Below are 14681 nucleotides of genomic sequence, written 5' to 3' on the forward strand. Positions count from 1 at the left end.
GAATATCCTTGATCGGACTTTGCTGGCTTTACCTTACATTAAACGATATTCCCTTATCATGTATCTATACACTGCAAATGGCTCAATTGGAATCATATATTGACTTTTTGCTGACTGGGTAGCATGCAACAAAAGATTTTCTCTGTACCATGGTACATGTGACAATAAACTAAACTAAACTAAACACTCAAAGTTTCTATGCTTGTTCGTGAAGGAGTAGCACAAATGTTGGTCCCTGAACAACAAATTGGACCCTTATTATTATTGTGTATTGTTACATAAGGAGCAATGAGATGTAATAAATTGCATGTCTGTCATTCAGCCACTTGGGTTGGTGGAGCTTACATCAATGGCACAGCGGAAGGAGTCTATCTTGCTGGACATGGCCTTGCATGGACGCAGGCTCCTATGGGATTTGCATTGAGTCTTACCATCGGTAAGCAGAATTACTTTATTCCGAACCTTTGTAGTTTGTCATAGAATTCAAAATATCAATTTAGAGTAAGTGTGTGAATGTTGTGGTTAACCAATGAATGGATCTCTCATCTGCTTAGGGTGAATTTCTGATCCAAAATTAGAATTGAAAATAGTAATTTAGAGTAAGAAAGCATGTCAATGTTCTGGTTAACCAATGCATTGGATCTCTCATCTGCTTAGGACGAATTCCTCATCTCCCAATCTACTTTATTGCACTTTCCTGCCTTTATTGCGCACTTTACCATAACCTTGACTCCAATGTAGTACAAACGTTCAATTTCTGTTAACATGCCTTCTGTTAATCCTTTTGTTTTTGTTTTCTTTGTAATGTACAGTGGCATTTATGTACTTCGTTATCACAAGAAATTTTTTAAAATAATGTCTCCCCCATATAAATAATGCCTCAATCTAAGTAATTACTCCATCTACACTTTCTGCTGCCTCAGATTTTGTTGTGAATTTACCTGCCTATTACCATAATCCATGACTCCAATGTAGTACAAAAATCTATTTATGTGTGCACTAACTCAACTTTCACCTCTCTCTGGGATAGAAAATTCGAAAAGATTCGCAATCTTTTGACAACAGAACAGTGTCTTTTCATCTTTTTGCCATTCGTTGTAGACTCTCCCATAAGGAGAAAGATCCTCCTAGCATCTCCTGAGTGAATCTCCCTCAGAATATTTTGCATCTCAATTTCTCTTGATTAGAGTCGTAGACAATTCCTGATGCAGAAAGGGGCAAATGGATCACCATTCCAGTCTCAAGGCAAAAAAACATTTAAAAGACATTTGGACAGGTACATGGATAGAAATGGTTTAGTGGGAGATGGGCCAGATGCAAGCAGGTGGGACGAATGCAGATGGGGCATCTTGGTCAGCATGGGCAAGTTGGGCCGAAGGGTCAGTTTCAGTGCTCTATGACTCTATGACTATGACTCTATGACTATGAAAAATGGTTACACAATAATATTTTGTCCTCAAGCAGTTGATCCTTTGGTCTACAGGTCATGGCTCTTCAAGCACATATGCAAGCAATTTTTAAGTATGGTGTTGATTTCTGTCTCTGCAAACTCCCTGACAGAAGGCTGGAGGGGAAAGTCCAGGCATAGTGGGCCCGTTTACCTGCTGCCCTTGTTCTTTTTGGTGGTAGAGGCTGCAGATTTGGGAGGTGCTTTTGCAGTCAAACCGATGTGTGGCCACAGTGCTTGTTGTGGGGGGGGGGGGGGTACCCTGTCCATAAGTAATGAATGCAATGAATGTTTTTGATGTTGGATGGTGTACTGATCAGATGTGCTGCTTTTCCTGGATGATGTTGAGAGTTGTTTGTGCTGCACTTATCCAGAGACTGGCTAGTCCAGTTGAGTTTCTGGTCGTTGGCCATTGACCCCAAGGATTTGTGGTGGGGAATCCAGCAATGGCAATACAATTGAACGTCACTAGTTGATGGTTAGACTCTGTTGGAAATAGCCGTTATCTGGCAATCCCATGACATTAAAGTAACCTACCACCTATCAACCCATGGTTACTCGGGTCATGCTGCATTCCTCTACTGAGGAGATGCGAGTGCAATGGAACATTGCACAGTCATCAATATGCATATTACTTCTGGCCATGTAATGCCCATTTCTAATGCCACTACCACTCATACCTCTGTTCAAAAGTTGATAAGTTCTAGGAACAGAATTAGGACATTCGGCCCATCAAGTCTACTCCACCATTCAATCATGGCTGATCTATCTTTCCCTCTCAACCCCATTCTCCTGCCACTCCACATTCACACTGACCCACATGTTTCCAGCAATGTTACATTTAACCTCAAGGAAATCATGTCATAACTCATGACTCATGGGTTTTTCTAGTTTAAATCTTTTTATTTGAATTTTGAATTTAACAGCAATTTGCATACATACAATGATTTATTTAGCGAATGCAAAGTCCTTTAGCCAAGCAGTTGCCTCTTGATCTGCTGTATGAAGGGTGACAAGTCCTCCTTTGAGTCTTTGTTGAGGGCATGCTTCAATGATGTGTTGCATTGTTTGCTGCTCTCCACAAGCACACCGTGGGGTTGGGCTGCTGCCCCATTTGTGAAGGCTGGCCAAGCAGGGGCCATGTCCAGTCCTGAATAGCAAAGAAGATCAAAGCCAATGATGGTGTAACGGCCCGCTTCCTCTGTGCCCAACGTGAGTCTCTTGGAGACAGATGACGTCAATGGAGTGTTGGTGGGCGAGGACTTCGATGAGGCGTCGCTTGGCTGCAGAGAGGCCTTCAACATTTAGTTGTAGTATTCGGAGAGCAGGTCCAACTGCTAGGTGCTCTTGAGGCTGGTCGTTGTTGCTGCTTTCGGCTTTGGGATAATGACTAGGATTCTTTGACTTGGCTCTCAGGCGTCGTCTTGTAGAATTTAGTCTGCTGGGAGGATCATTGGCTTCATACAATGATATCATACAATATCATACAATGATAACAGACAGTGATAATCAGGACATAATTGTGCAACAGTATGTAAACGACCCTCAAAACCCTTACCCTTACCCTTACCCACCCTCGCCACCCGGGAACAAACAACACTCACATACGTACACATCCACACAAATACGATAAAAAATAAAAATAAAAAATAAAAATAAAAAAAAATAAAAAAAGAGGGGAAAATAAATAAATAAATAAATAAATAAATTGTGGGGAGGGAGGGGTTGAGGGGATAGCAGCTGCAATAAGACAGAGCTGTGATAGAGGGCACTCAGTCCTCTTCCGAGTCCGGAATCAAGTTAAGAGAGTTAACAAGTTCCAGGAAAGGGTTCCATGTATCTAGGAATGTCTTGGTAGAGCCTTTGAGAGAGAACCTAAGTTTTTCAAGCTTTAAGTTGTAGAGCACCTCCTTGATCCAGCGGGCGTGTGTCGGGGGACAGGTAAGTCTCCAGTTAAGCAAAATCAGTCTCCGGGCTAACAGGGTTGTAAAAGCCAGGACCCGCTTCAACGCAACAGAGAGGTTGGTGTTGGGGGGAATACCAAAAATAGCTGACAGTGGGTTTGGAGGAATAGTCTGGCCATAGGCTCTGCTTAGCACGTCGAAAGCACTCCTCCAAAAGGTTGCTAGCTTAGGGCAAGACCAAAACATATGACTATGGTTGGCAGGGGATTGATTGCATCTGTTGCAGGTGTCTTTAACAGCGGGTTATATTCTAGATAATCTTGCGTTTGTGTAGTGGACTTTGTGAAGGACTTTGCATTGGATTAGGCCATGACGGGCACATATGGAGGAAGAATGGATCAAATCCAAGGCAGAGTCCCATTGCTGGTCTGTTAGTTTCATATTCAGCTCGCCCTCCCACGCAGCTTTTAATGAGGTATGAGGTTTCAATATAACCGACCCTAACAAGTTGTACAAAAAAGAGATGCATTTCTTCCGGTTGGGATCTAGAGCTAGGATGGAATCGGTCAGGGTTTCAGGGGGACGATTTGGGAAATGGGGGAATATCTTCTTCACAAAATTCCTAATCTGGAAAAAACGAAAAAGGTGGGAGTTTGGGAGGCTATAGTTGTACGAAAGCTCTGCAAAAGACGAAAAAATACCATCCTTGTATAGGTTTTTGATACTACTGATGCCATTACTATGCCAGGTTTTGAATGCGGAGTCTGTACTTGAAGGATTAAAGATGTGATTTTTAAGCAGTGGGGTCAAGATGGAAGGGCCTTGTAAACCAAAGTTTTTCCTAAATTGACTCCATATCTTGAGCGAGAGGGACGCAATTGGGCCTGCACCCGCAGATGTTATAGAAAGGGGGAGTTGAGAGCATAGGACAGACCGCAACGGGAGATCTGAACTCGCCTTTTCCATGTGTACCCAGGTCGGTAGGTGGTCGCAATCATCATTCATCCAGTACAGGAATTTTTGCAAGTTAGCAGCCCAGTAGTATCGCCTAAAGTCAGGAAGTGCCAAACCGCCGTCACTCTTAGGAGACTGTAGTAGCGTCTTTCGAATTCTGGCCGGTTTGCTACCCCATAAAAATTTAGATATTCTCCTTTCTAATTTATCAAAAAAAGATTTAGTGATAAATATAGGAACATGCTGGAAAAGGTACAGGAATTTGGGTAGGACGACCATCTTGACCAGATTTATCCGGGCCGCGAGGGATAACGGTAAGACTGACCAGCGGTCAAAGTCTCTTTCAGCTTTCTCAACCAGAGGCAGGAAGTTTGTGCGGAACATATCAAATATAGGTATTGTGATAAAAACGCCGAGGTAGCGAAATCCTTCCTCCGCCCATTTGAATGAGGTTAAAGAGCGAGGGAGCTGCTTAGCCAATGAGTTAATCGGTAATAATTCACTTTTTTGGTAGTTAAGTTTATAACCAGAGTACACCCAAACCGTTCTAAAATATTCATAATCACAGGGAGAGAGCTGACTGGATTCGAGATGTACAGGAGCAGGTCATCCGCATACAATGAGACTTTATGAATTGTGTCAAACCGTGTAATACCTTTAAAGCCCTTCTCTGAGCGTAACCAGACCGCCAAGGGTTCTATCGCGACAGCAAACAGAAGTGGTGATAACGGGCAACCCTGCCTGGTACCTCTCCGAAGGGGGAAGTGGGGCGACAGTGTGTCGTTTGTTTGTACTGAGGCCACCGGGGACGAGTATAATAGTCTGACCCAATGAATGAAACTATTGCCGAGGCCAAACCTGTCCATCGCCTCGTATAGGTACTTCCACTCGACCCTGTCGAAAGCTTTTTCGGCGTCGAGGGAGACCACTATCTCCGGGGTCTCACTACTTGGTGAATGGATGATGTTAAGGAGACGCCTAGTATTGTGGGAGGACTGTCGGCCTGGCATAAACCCTGTTTGATCTAATGAGATAATAAAGGGCATCACTTGTTGAAGACGGAGCGCAAGAACTTTAGAGAGGATTTTGAGGTCCACATTCAAGAGTGAAATTGGTCTATAGCTACTACAAAGCAGAGGATCTTTCTCCTTTTTAAGAATTAGGGAGATAGTAGCCAACGACAAGGTGGGCGGTAGGCGGCGATGTAAAAACGCCTCATTGTACATATCTCTCAGGACTGGTGCGAGGAGAACAGAGAAAGCTTTGTAATATTCTACAGTGAAGCCGTCAGGGCCGGGCGACTTTCCGCTTTGCAGCGATGTGATGGCTGCTTGGACCTCAGTGACAGTTATGGGACCACCCAAGACTTTCGTGGCTTCATCGTCAATTCGGGGAAACGTCATACTACGGAACATGTCATCTGCAGTGGGAGGACAATTGGAAGTGTATAGCTCAGCGTAAAATTTAGCAAATGCTTCATTAATTCTAAGAGGATCGGTATGAATCTCCCCTAAGCTGGATCTAGTGGCTGGAATTAGCCGTGAAGTCGCCTCGGTTCTGGCCTGATGGGCCAAAAGCTTCCCAGCTTTATCCCCAGATTCAAAAAAGTGTTGCCTAGATTTAAGCAGTCGTAACTTGGCTTTATTGGTAGACATGAGGTCAAAGTCTATTTGTAACCTAAAGCGGTCTTTATAAAAATTAGGGTCTGGGTCAGATGCGTATTTATCATCAATGTCCTTTATTTTTCGTAACAGGTCTGCCATTTGGGACGTCTCGGCTCTTTTCAGGTTGGAGACAAAAGAGATAAGTTGGCCCCTAATATAGGCTTTTGAAGCTTCCCAGAGTATACCTCTTGCTATGTCCGGCGAGTCATTCAGCTCAAAATATAAGGTGATTTGGGAGTGCAGGAATTGCTTGTAGTGAGCCTCTGCTAGTAATGAGGAGTTGAACCTCCACTGTTTAAAGGGGTTAGTTCGTTTACGAAAGTAAAGATCGAGGGAAGTCGCAGCGTGATCTGATATCACGATACCATGATACTCGCTGGATTTGATTTTGGAGAGCAGTCTGTTATCTAAGAGGAAGAAGTCTATACGGGTATAGGTACGGTGCACGTGGGAAAAAAATGAAAATAATTTAGTCGTGGGAAATGTATGTCTCCATGGGTCAGTGAGCCCAAGTTGTTTGGTAAAAGCATGCAAAGTCCTACCTGATTTAGTTAAAGTGGAGGCTTTGTTCGAAGATCTGTCCAGTATAGGGTCTTGGACCAGATTAAAATCTCCACCCACAATGATGTGGTAATTTTCAATGTTTGGGAGAGATGTAAAAAATTTGGTTACAAATGAGCTGTCATCCCAGTTGGGACCGTAAATACTGGCCAATATGACAGGTGTGTCTTGCAGTTTGCCAGAGACCATGACAAAGCGGGCCAGCAGGGTCTTCCACCATTTTCTGTGGTTCGAACATAACGTTTTTACGAATCAGGATAGCAGTACCCCTAGCCCTATAATTAAATTTTGAGTGAAATAAGTGGCTAATCCAGCCTCTCTTAAGCCGTGTTACCTCTCTGTTGCGAAGGTGTGTCTCTTGAATAAAAAATATATCGCCCTTAAGGTATTGCAAGTGGGCCAAGATCTTATCAGTCTTAGTAGGACCCCCCACTCCCCTCACGTTCCACGAGACAAATCTAAGAGTGCCGTTTGTGTTGGCCATATTTAGCTATATCCAAACGAGTGGGCAGAGCGCTGTAATACTGCAGATTGAAATGGAAGAGCGCATCGAAGCCAGCTGCTGAGAGTGGGGGTGTGGGTGGTAAAAGGGGAAAATAAAAATAAAAAAAATAAAAAAAATACATACATACGTATACACACAACAAACGGTCGTGACACATATCACTTAACCATCTTTCAAACCTGAGTCCCCGGACCTGAGGTCCCCAATGTCCCAACCGAACCTTGAGTGCCCATTGCACCAAGGTACGTTGTCCTCGCATCCGCATGGAGTAGTCCGATCTTAACTCCCAATATTTCCACATCCCAAAGCCGCAAAGTCGCTCAATATCAGTAAAGTAACATAAAATGAAATAACTATAATAATGATAACAATGATAATAATAATTTGAGAAATGGACAATAGAAAATAGAAATAGAAATAGAAATAAAGTGAAGTAAACCTAAATGAATAGATACAAAGTTAAAATAATAGCCTTGGTAGTTGTACTACCAATGACATTGCTAACACTGATGGTAATAATAGTAGTGATGATAGTAATAATACAACAAGCCAAATTAACAAAATTAACAAAATAGTGATACTAAATAAGTAAGCCAACGTATAAGTGAAACAGGAATAGCTTCCTTTGGTATAACATAGTATAACTTAAAGTTGGTAAGGTATAAAGAAAGAGTTAGCATTAGAGAGATTAACAAGTGGCAAACTGGATTCTTGGATTAAGGCGCAGGGCAGAAGAACATCAATTAAGTTTTGTTAAACAAAAACGCTGTAAGAGTTAATTGGTGTAACGCAGCCTTGACTATAATGAGTTCTTATCAGCCCCAGACAGTCCGCTATTAAGACTAGTGTAAACAAACCATTCAAATGCTGGCCAGCTGCTAAAAGCAAGAAGGCAGAGATCAAATCACGAACCACAATGTGGGTCCCTTTAGCCCTATTTTATAGCATGTACAAGGGAAGAGCCTTTCAAGTATGATTACACATAAACATTAAAAGGAAAAGTTGGTAAGACATAGTCATTGATATAACAGCAAGGCCGAGCGCTAGCAGTGGCTAATTGCTAAGGGCAGTCAAGCTAAAGTTAGCCCATAATGTAACCCATAATGTAACCGTAGATTAACTGGATCCCTGTGCCATTCGGATGTAAACGTACCGAGCAGAGTCAGTCATCTGTGGGTCCCGGTCTGCATCAACGGTAAGATGAAATGAAAGCCTGAGCATCCTCGGGAGATGTTAACCGTCGCCTCTTTCCCTCCCCGGCCATGATGAACAGCTTGGCCGGATAATGAAGGGAGGGTTTGAGACCCAGGTTGTACAGCTCCTTCATGACGTCTCGATATGCAGAACGTTGTTCAACTATCTCGGGACAGTAATCTTCAAAAATGTGAATCGGGATATCTTTGTACTTCAGCTTACCCCTCTGCCTCCGAGCCTCATGCACCACCAACTCGCGGGTCTGGAATCTATGGAAGCAAACCACAACTGCTCTGGGTTTCCCACCAGGGCTTGGTTTGGCTGCTAGCGTGCGATGGGCTCGGTCTAGCTCCGGGGCTGATTCCAGTATGCGTTCGCCAAGTGTCTCGAGCAGGAGTTGAGAGAAAAAAGCTGTTGTTTGGGGGCCTTCGATGTTCTCGGGGAGGCCGACTATCCTTACGTTATTTCGGCGACTCCTGCCTTCCAGGTCGATAAGCTTAGACTTAAACTTGGCGTTCTCTTCGATGACCGTAGTTAGCATTATCTCCATAGCTCGCATGTCTTGGCTGGTGGTATCTGCAAATGTCTCTAATGACGAAAGACGCTGTTGTTGATCTAGAATAGTGGTCTGGATATTGTCCAACTTTGTTTCCAGCTTGGTGAACGCTGCGTTAAACTCTGCCAGTAGCGATGCCTTGTGCTCTGTTAACAAGGCTGCTAGCGTAGCCGTGATGGTGCTGGTCGACGAGTCTTCAATATTTTGCTCCTCTTTCTTTCTTCTGCCTGCCATCTTTACGATGTGGAGGAGTGCTGTCGATGGTGTTAAATATTTATGGTAGTTTTAAAACTTCGGCTGAGCTGTAATAACAGTTGAAGGTTAACAGATTGGGAGCTTGGAAAAAGTGCGACTACTCCAGCTTGTTGCTCCGCCTCCTCCTCGACTCATGGGTTTTTAACGGTGAATGTTGCAGCCGTATGAACTCAACAACATCCAATAATCACTTTTCTATTCAAACATACAGTTTTTATAGATCCTGCTCTGTCCCTTTTCTTATTAGCAATGTTACAAAATTTTGAAATTAAAAAAAAAAAGTCTGCAATTTATCCCATCAGATAAAGCATAAAAAGAAGTTTAATTTGACACCTAATTCACTTTCATATCTTCAGTATTAAAAAAAAGTTATGGCCATTTCCATACTCGGAAATTAGCCAATTGTAGCTAATTCCAAAATTCAATTACTAGATCTAAACATCTATCCATTTCTTAAGGAAAGATTAACATTTTTAAATAGCCTAAGTGTCCAAAGAACATTCACACAAGGATTCACAATAAAACATGATTTTTAAATCTCATTGACATTAATCTGTAGGCCAAATGGAAGGGATTTAGTGTTCAATTGCTGTAAATTAATGGCCATTTAAATCAGCTTGCGAGTGGGATTCTGTGGAACGCGCTGGTTTAGAACGTTGCCATTGCGGTGGATTTGAAGCCCATATGGCATGAAAGATACTGCGGGATTGAATGGGCCCCCAAGTCAACTACTCGCAACATAAAATTTTGTATAAAGGGATCTTAAGAAGCCCTTTTTAATGTAAAAATAAACAACCTACCTTGCCTTGTCCCCGAAATGAGATCCGTCCCGTTGTCGGGGTTCGCGGCTTTAGAGGATGATTTTTAATCTACTATAACAATTAAATAACCCAATTTAGTTTAAAAATACCTGCAGCAAACGAATTTCGCAGCGATTTTTCGTCAGCAACTGTAGGCTGAACAACATCGATTTCAACAGCCTAGAGAAAATCGCGTTTTAAATCCGCCCCCCTCTCAAAGGCGCCAAAGTCATGCACACGGGCAGCGGCAGAACTGCAGCGCCGCTGAAGGTAAGTTTTGCAACATACCTACAATTATCACTTATTTTTCCCTGCTGTTGTTCTGGTTTATTATTTAATCTCTTTTCCTTTCAACCCTTTCACCAATGTTCCCCTTTCTTCTATTCTCCATTTGCCATTTCTATGCATATTCAGACTAGCTTTGTCTTTAATATTTTTACAATTCCAAACAATGGTTATCGGCCTAGATTGTTAACTCTGCTTTACTACTTTTTGATCCGCATAGTACTTACAGCACTTTCGTTTTTTATTTTGTTGTCGATAATTTTAACAATTTGATGATTACATCTCCCTCCAGATGGTGTGATTGTGTGACATACTTTATTTCAGAATGGTTTCCAACGCAAATACTTTCAAAATTCAGTGATACTTGTACTGGTAAAATCTTATATAACAATGTCGTTGTTTGATGTTATCTTTGCAGGTGGTTTGTTTTTCGCAAAACCAATGCGTACAAAAAAATATGTGACCATGCTCGACCCAATTCAGGAAACCTATGGCAATTGGATAGGTAGCTTGTTCTTCATTCCTGCTGCCATGGGAGAGCTCTTTTGGACAGGAGCTGTTCTGTCAGCCCTTGGTAAGTAAGTAAGTAAGTAAACTTTATTTATATAGCGCATTTTAAGCCAATTTGCATTGACCCCAAAGCGCTTTACATAATTTAAATAATAATAAGTTCCATTGCAAACCATAGAAAAAGGTTTTTTTTAAAAAAATGAATAAAAATGGACACAACATATTACAGGGTTCAACACAAACATCCCCCCACAGCAGAATCAAAACATTTCCACTGCGGGGGAAAGGCACCAGAAAGTTTAGTCCTCTTCCTCTGTGAAACATCCCGAGGTCAGGGCCCATCTGTGGCCGTGCAGCCAGTCCGATGATTTTCAGGGCCCTCTTGCCGTAAAGATGAAACATCGGCGTCGGGTGAAACATTCCTCAGCGGCTTGGAAAAGTCTGGAGCGGCTGTCCCCTCCCCGGAGAGCGGAGACCGCGGCACTCGTAGTCCTCCGGCCGCGCCGGCTGGAGCTCCGACCCCAGCGAACTCGATCTCTGGCTCTGCGGCGCTCCAAATCCAAATCCAGCGCCGCCCGCGGCCGAACGCCCGCAGCCACAGCTCCGCGATGTTGGAAGTCGGCGACCAAAGCGCTCCGGAGCTTACCGCACGGCGACCCGGTAGGCATCGCCCGCTCCTTGTTGGTATCCCAGCACTGCGCCACCGCCGCCGAAGCTGTAGTCCCAGCCGGTCCTGACAGGAAAACGCCGCTCCCCTTTCGGTGGTAGGCCGCGAGGACGGGGCGAAGAAACAGCACGGAGGGATGCTGCCTCTCCGACCAGGTAGGGGACTAAGAATAAAGTTTCCCCCTTCCCCACCCCCACCCCCCACATAGAAGACCTCCACTAAAATAAATTAAAATAAAGAAAGGTGTAGAGGCGGACTGCGGGCAGGCTGCCATACACAGACGGCGCCCACTCCCGCACATCCGCCATCTTGGTGAGAAATTATGGCAAAAAGAAGCCAAAAAATGCTTATGCTTTTCAGTAATGAAGGAAATAGTAGTATTCTTGCACACTCCAGTTGCTAGAGGGAGCAGGCAGTATAACAACATTCAAAAGATTAACAACATTTTGGACAGGTACATGGCTGGGAAAGATATTGGGGGTTATGAGCCAGACATGGGCGGGTGGGACTAGTGTAGATGAGGCATCTTGGTCGTCATGGGAAAGTTGGGCCAAAGGGCCTGTTTACGTGCTGTACGACTCTGTAATGCCTGACTTGTGCCTTGTAGAAAGACTAGGGGCTGTCAGAGGTAAAGTATTAACCATAGGATATCCAATTTCCAACTTTATGGGGATGATCCAGTTGAGCTCCTGGTCAATAGTGACCGCAGGAACATTGTTTGTGAATTTGGCAATGGTAATGCAAGTGAATGTTAAAGGGATCATCCATCCCTCAACATCCCACTTCTGGCATTCAATAAGCCTCCACATGACAACTAATCAAATGTAAAAGTATAGGAACCATCAGGTTAGAGACCGGATTACTCTGACAACTATCCTGTCATTTAGATTTTAGACTTTACATCTTAGAGATACAGCGCGGAAACAGGCCCTTCGTCCCACAGAGTCAGCGCCAACCAGCGATCACCCCGTACACTAGCACTATCCTACCGACTAGGTAAATGTAACAATTTTACCAAGACCAATTAACCTACAAAGCTGTATATGTTTGGAGCGTGGGAGGAAACCATAGCATCTGGAGAAAACTAATGCGGTCACAGGGAGAACTAACAAATTTCGTATAGACAGCCCCGGTAGTCAGGATCAAACCCTGGTCTCTGGTGCTGTAAGGTTGCAACTCTACTGCTGCACTTATTTCTATTATGAATTCCCAGTTAGCTGCAGCGCACATGTCGATACGTTCCAGGCTTCTGTGCCATGGAAGTAGAAATTACACAAAGGGTCAGAAGGTGGTGATTCTGACATCCTGCACAACCTGACTCCCCTCCCCACTGTTTGACTGCAGTGCTGAGTCCATCAGCTGAGTTCAGCAACAGGTTGAACTCGGGGTCCAGATACGCCATGTAAATGCAACCCTGCAACTCATTCAAGGAGAGGCAAACATGGGACATATCTAGAAAGTCTAGGACCAGAGGGCACAGCCTCAGAATTAAAGGATGTACCTTTAGAGAGGAGATAAAAAATAATTTATTTTGCCAGAGCGTGGTGCATTTCTGGAATTCATTGCCACATTTGGCAGGAGAGGCCGTCATTGGGTATTTATAAAGCACAGATAGGTTCTTGAATAGTAAGGGTGTCAAAGGTTACTGGACAAAATTCAGGAGAATTAGGTTGAGATGGAAAAATAGATCAGCCGTGATCGATCTGTGGAACAGACTTGATGGGCCGAATGGCCTAATTCTGCTCCTATGTCATGATCTTATATGATTCAATATGATCTGATCTAATATATTGACATGCACAGGGACATCAAGGCCAGGGACGACAGGAAACAGAAGTTCAAAACAAAGATAGGAAATGCTGGAAATTTACAGTAAACCAGGCAGGGCCAGAGTTAACATTTAAGATTGATAGGAAACAGTTAGGAGGTAGGAGACAAAGATTAGTGGTAATATATATATATACTCAGATTAGTAAGTGGCTGTTGTTGACTACCACACCAATCAGCACTACTGCCTCTGGTGTTCAGTTAGGTTTAGTCAAAGGAGTGGAGAGCAATGCATCCACATTGGTTCTCAAAACCAAGGTGAGTGATGCAAGTGAGTGATATAAGTGACAATGTCTGGACAGGAGCAGAAATTTGTAAAGGGACGTTAATTATGAGACTCCAGAACGGTGATGCATAGAATCTAAATCTACTGTGAAGGTTTAGGTCAATATATTTTCTCAATGGGAGTTACTCAGCACTGTAGAAGAAAAGATTTAGGCATCTGAATAAAAATATAATCGAAAGCTGGCAAACAATAAAATAAAATTAATAAGTTGTGTATAAGGGGCGGCACAGTGGCGCAGCTGTAGAGTTGCTGCCTTACAGCACCAGAGACCTGCGTTTGACCCTGACTTCGGGTGCTATCTGTGTGGAGTTTGCATGTTCTATCTGTCATTGTGTGCACCTATTTCCTCCTACATTCCAATGACCTGTGGGTTTGTAGGTTAATTGGCTCCTGTAAACTGTCTCCCATGTGTAGGATAGAACTAGTGGGCAGGTGATTGTTGGTTGGCATGCATTCATTAGGCCGAAGTGCATGTTCCATGCTGTATCTTGAAAACTAAAGCTAAATGTCATGTTAGCCTTTATCCCAAAGGAGCTAAAATGCAAAGGATGGAATTCCTGCCACAGTTATGCAGATCTCTGGTTAGAACCCTTGTGTTTCATTATAGTACAAGGAGGCCTTTCACCCCACACTGTCCATGCCAGGATGGGTGTTAAGAGTTACGTTCATCAATAGAGTCAGAGTCATACAGCGTGGAAACAAATCCTCCGGCAGGAAGTGTGCTGTTAGTCAACCGGCTGCTCACCAGCTTTAGACCGAAAATGAAGAGGGCAATCCTAGCGTTTAAGAAGGAACTGCAGATGCTGGAAAATCGAAGGTAGACAAAAATGCTGGAGAAACTCAGCGGGTGAGGCAGCATCTATGGAGCGAAGGAAATAGGCAACATTTCGGGTCGAAACAGTCTGAAGAAGGGTTTCGACCCGAAACGTTGCCTATTTCATTTGCTCCATAGATGCTGCCTCACCCGCCGAGTTTCTCCAGCATCTACCAGGGTAATCCTAGCACTGCCTTGACCACATATAAGGATCCAAGGCCAGTGACAAGCTTAACTATGAGGAGCCTTCACGATATAAGAGGACATGTCATATATCATGTGTGGTAAATTGGATTAGTAAGTATGCAGAGGATTTCCAAAGTCTACAGAGTGATTTAGGCCATTTGGAAGAATGGGCTGAAAGATGGCAGATGGAGTTTAATGCTGATAAATGTGAGGTGCTACACCTTGGCAGGACAAATCAAAATAGGACGTACATGGTAAATGGTAGG

General features: G+C 43.5%; 1 protein-coding gene across 1 annotated transcript in view; it reads left to right on the forward strand.

Moving 5' to 3' along the window:
- Positions 1–14681, forward strand: part of LOC116974302 (high-affinity choline transporter 1-like) — a 57801-nt gene that overhangs the window by 3360 nt on the left and 39760 nt on the right. Inside the window, exons 2-3 of the mRNA XM_033022627.1 lie at positions 323–436; positions 10544–10699. Of these exons, the coding sequence (XP_032878518.1) occupies positions 323–436; positions 10544–10699 (270 nt within the window). The remainder of the gene's footprint in view (positions 1–322; positions 437–10543; positions 10700–14681) is intronic.

The sequence above is a fragment of the Amblyraja radiata genome, chromosome 6, assembly GCF_010909765.2.
Source record: "Amblyraja radiata isolate CabotCenter1 chromosome 6, sAmbRad1.1.pri, whole genome shotgun sequence".
In the NCBI taxonomy this organism is placed as follows: domain Eukaryota; kingdom Metazoa; phylum Chordata; class Chondrichthyes; order Rajiformes; family Rajidae; genus Amblyraja; species Amblyraja radiata.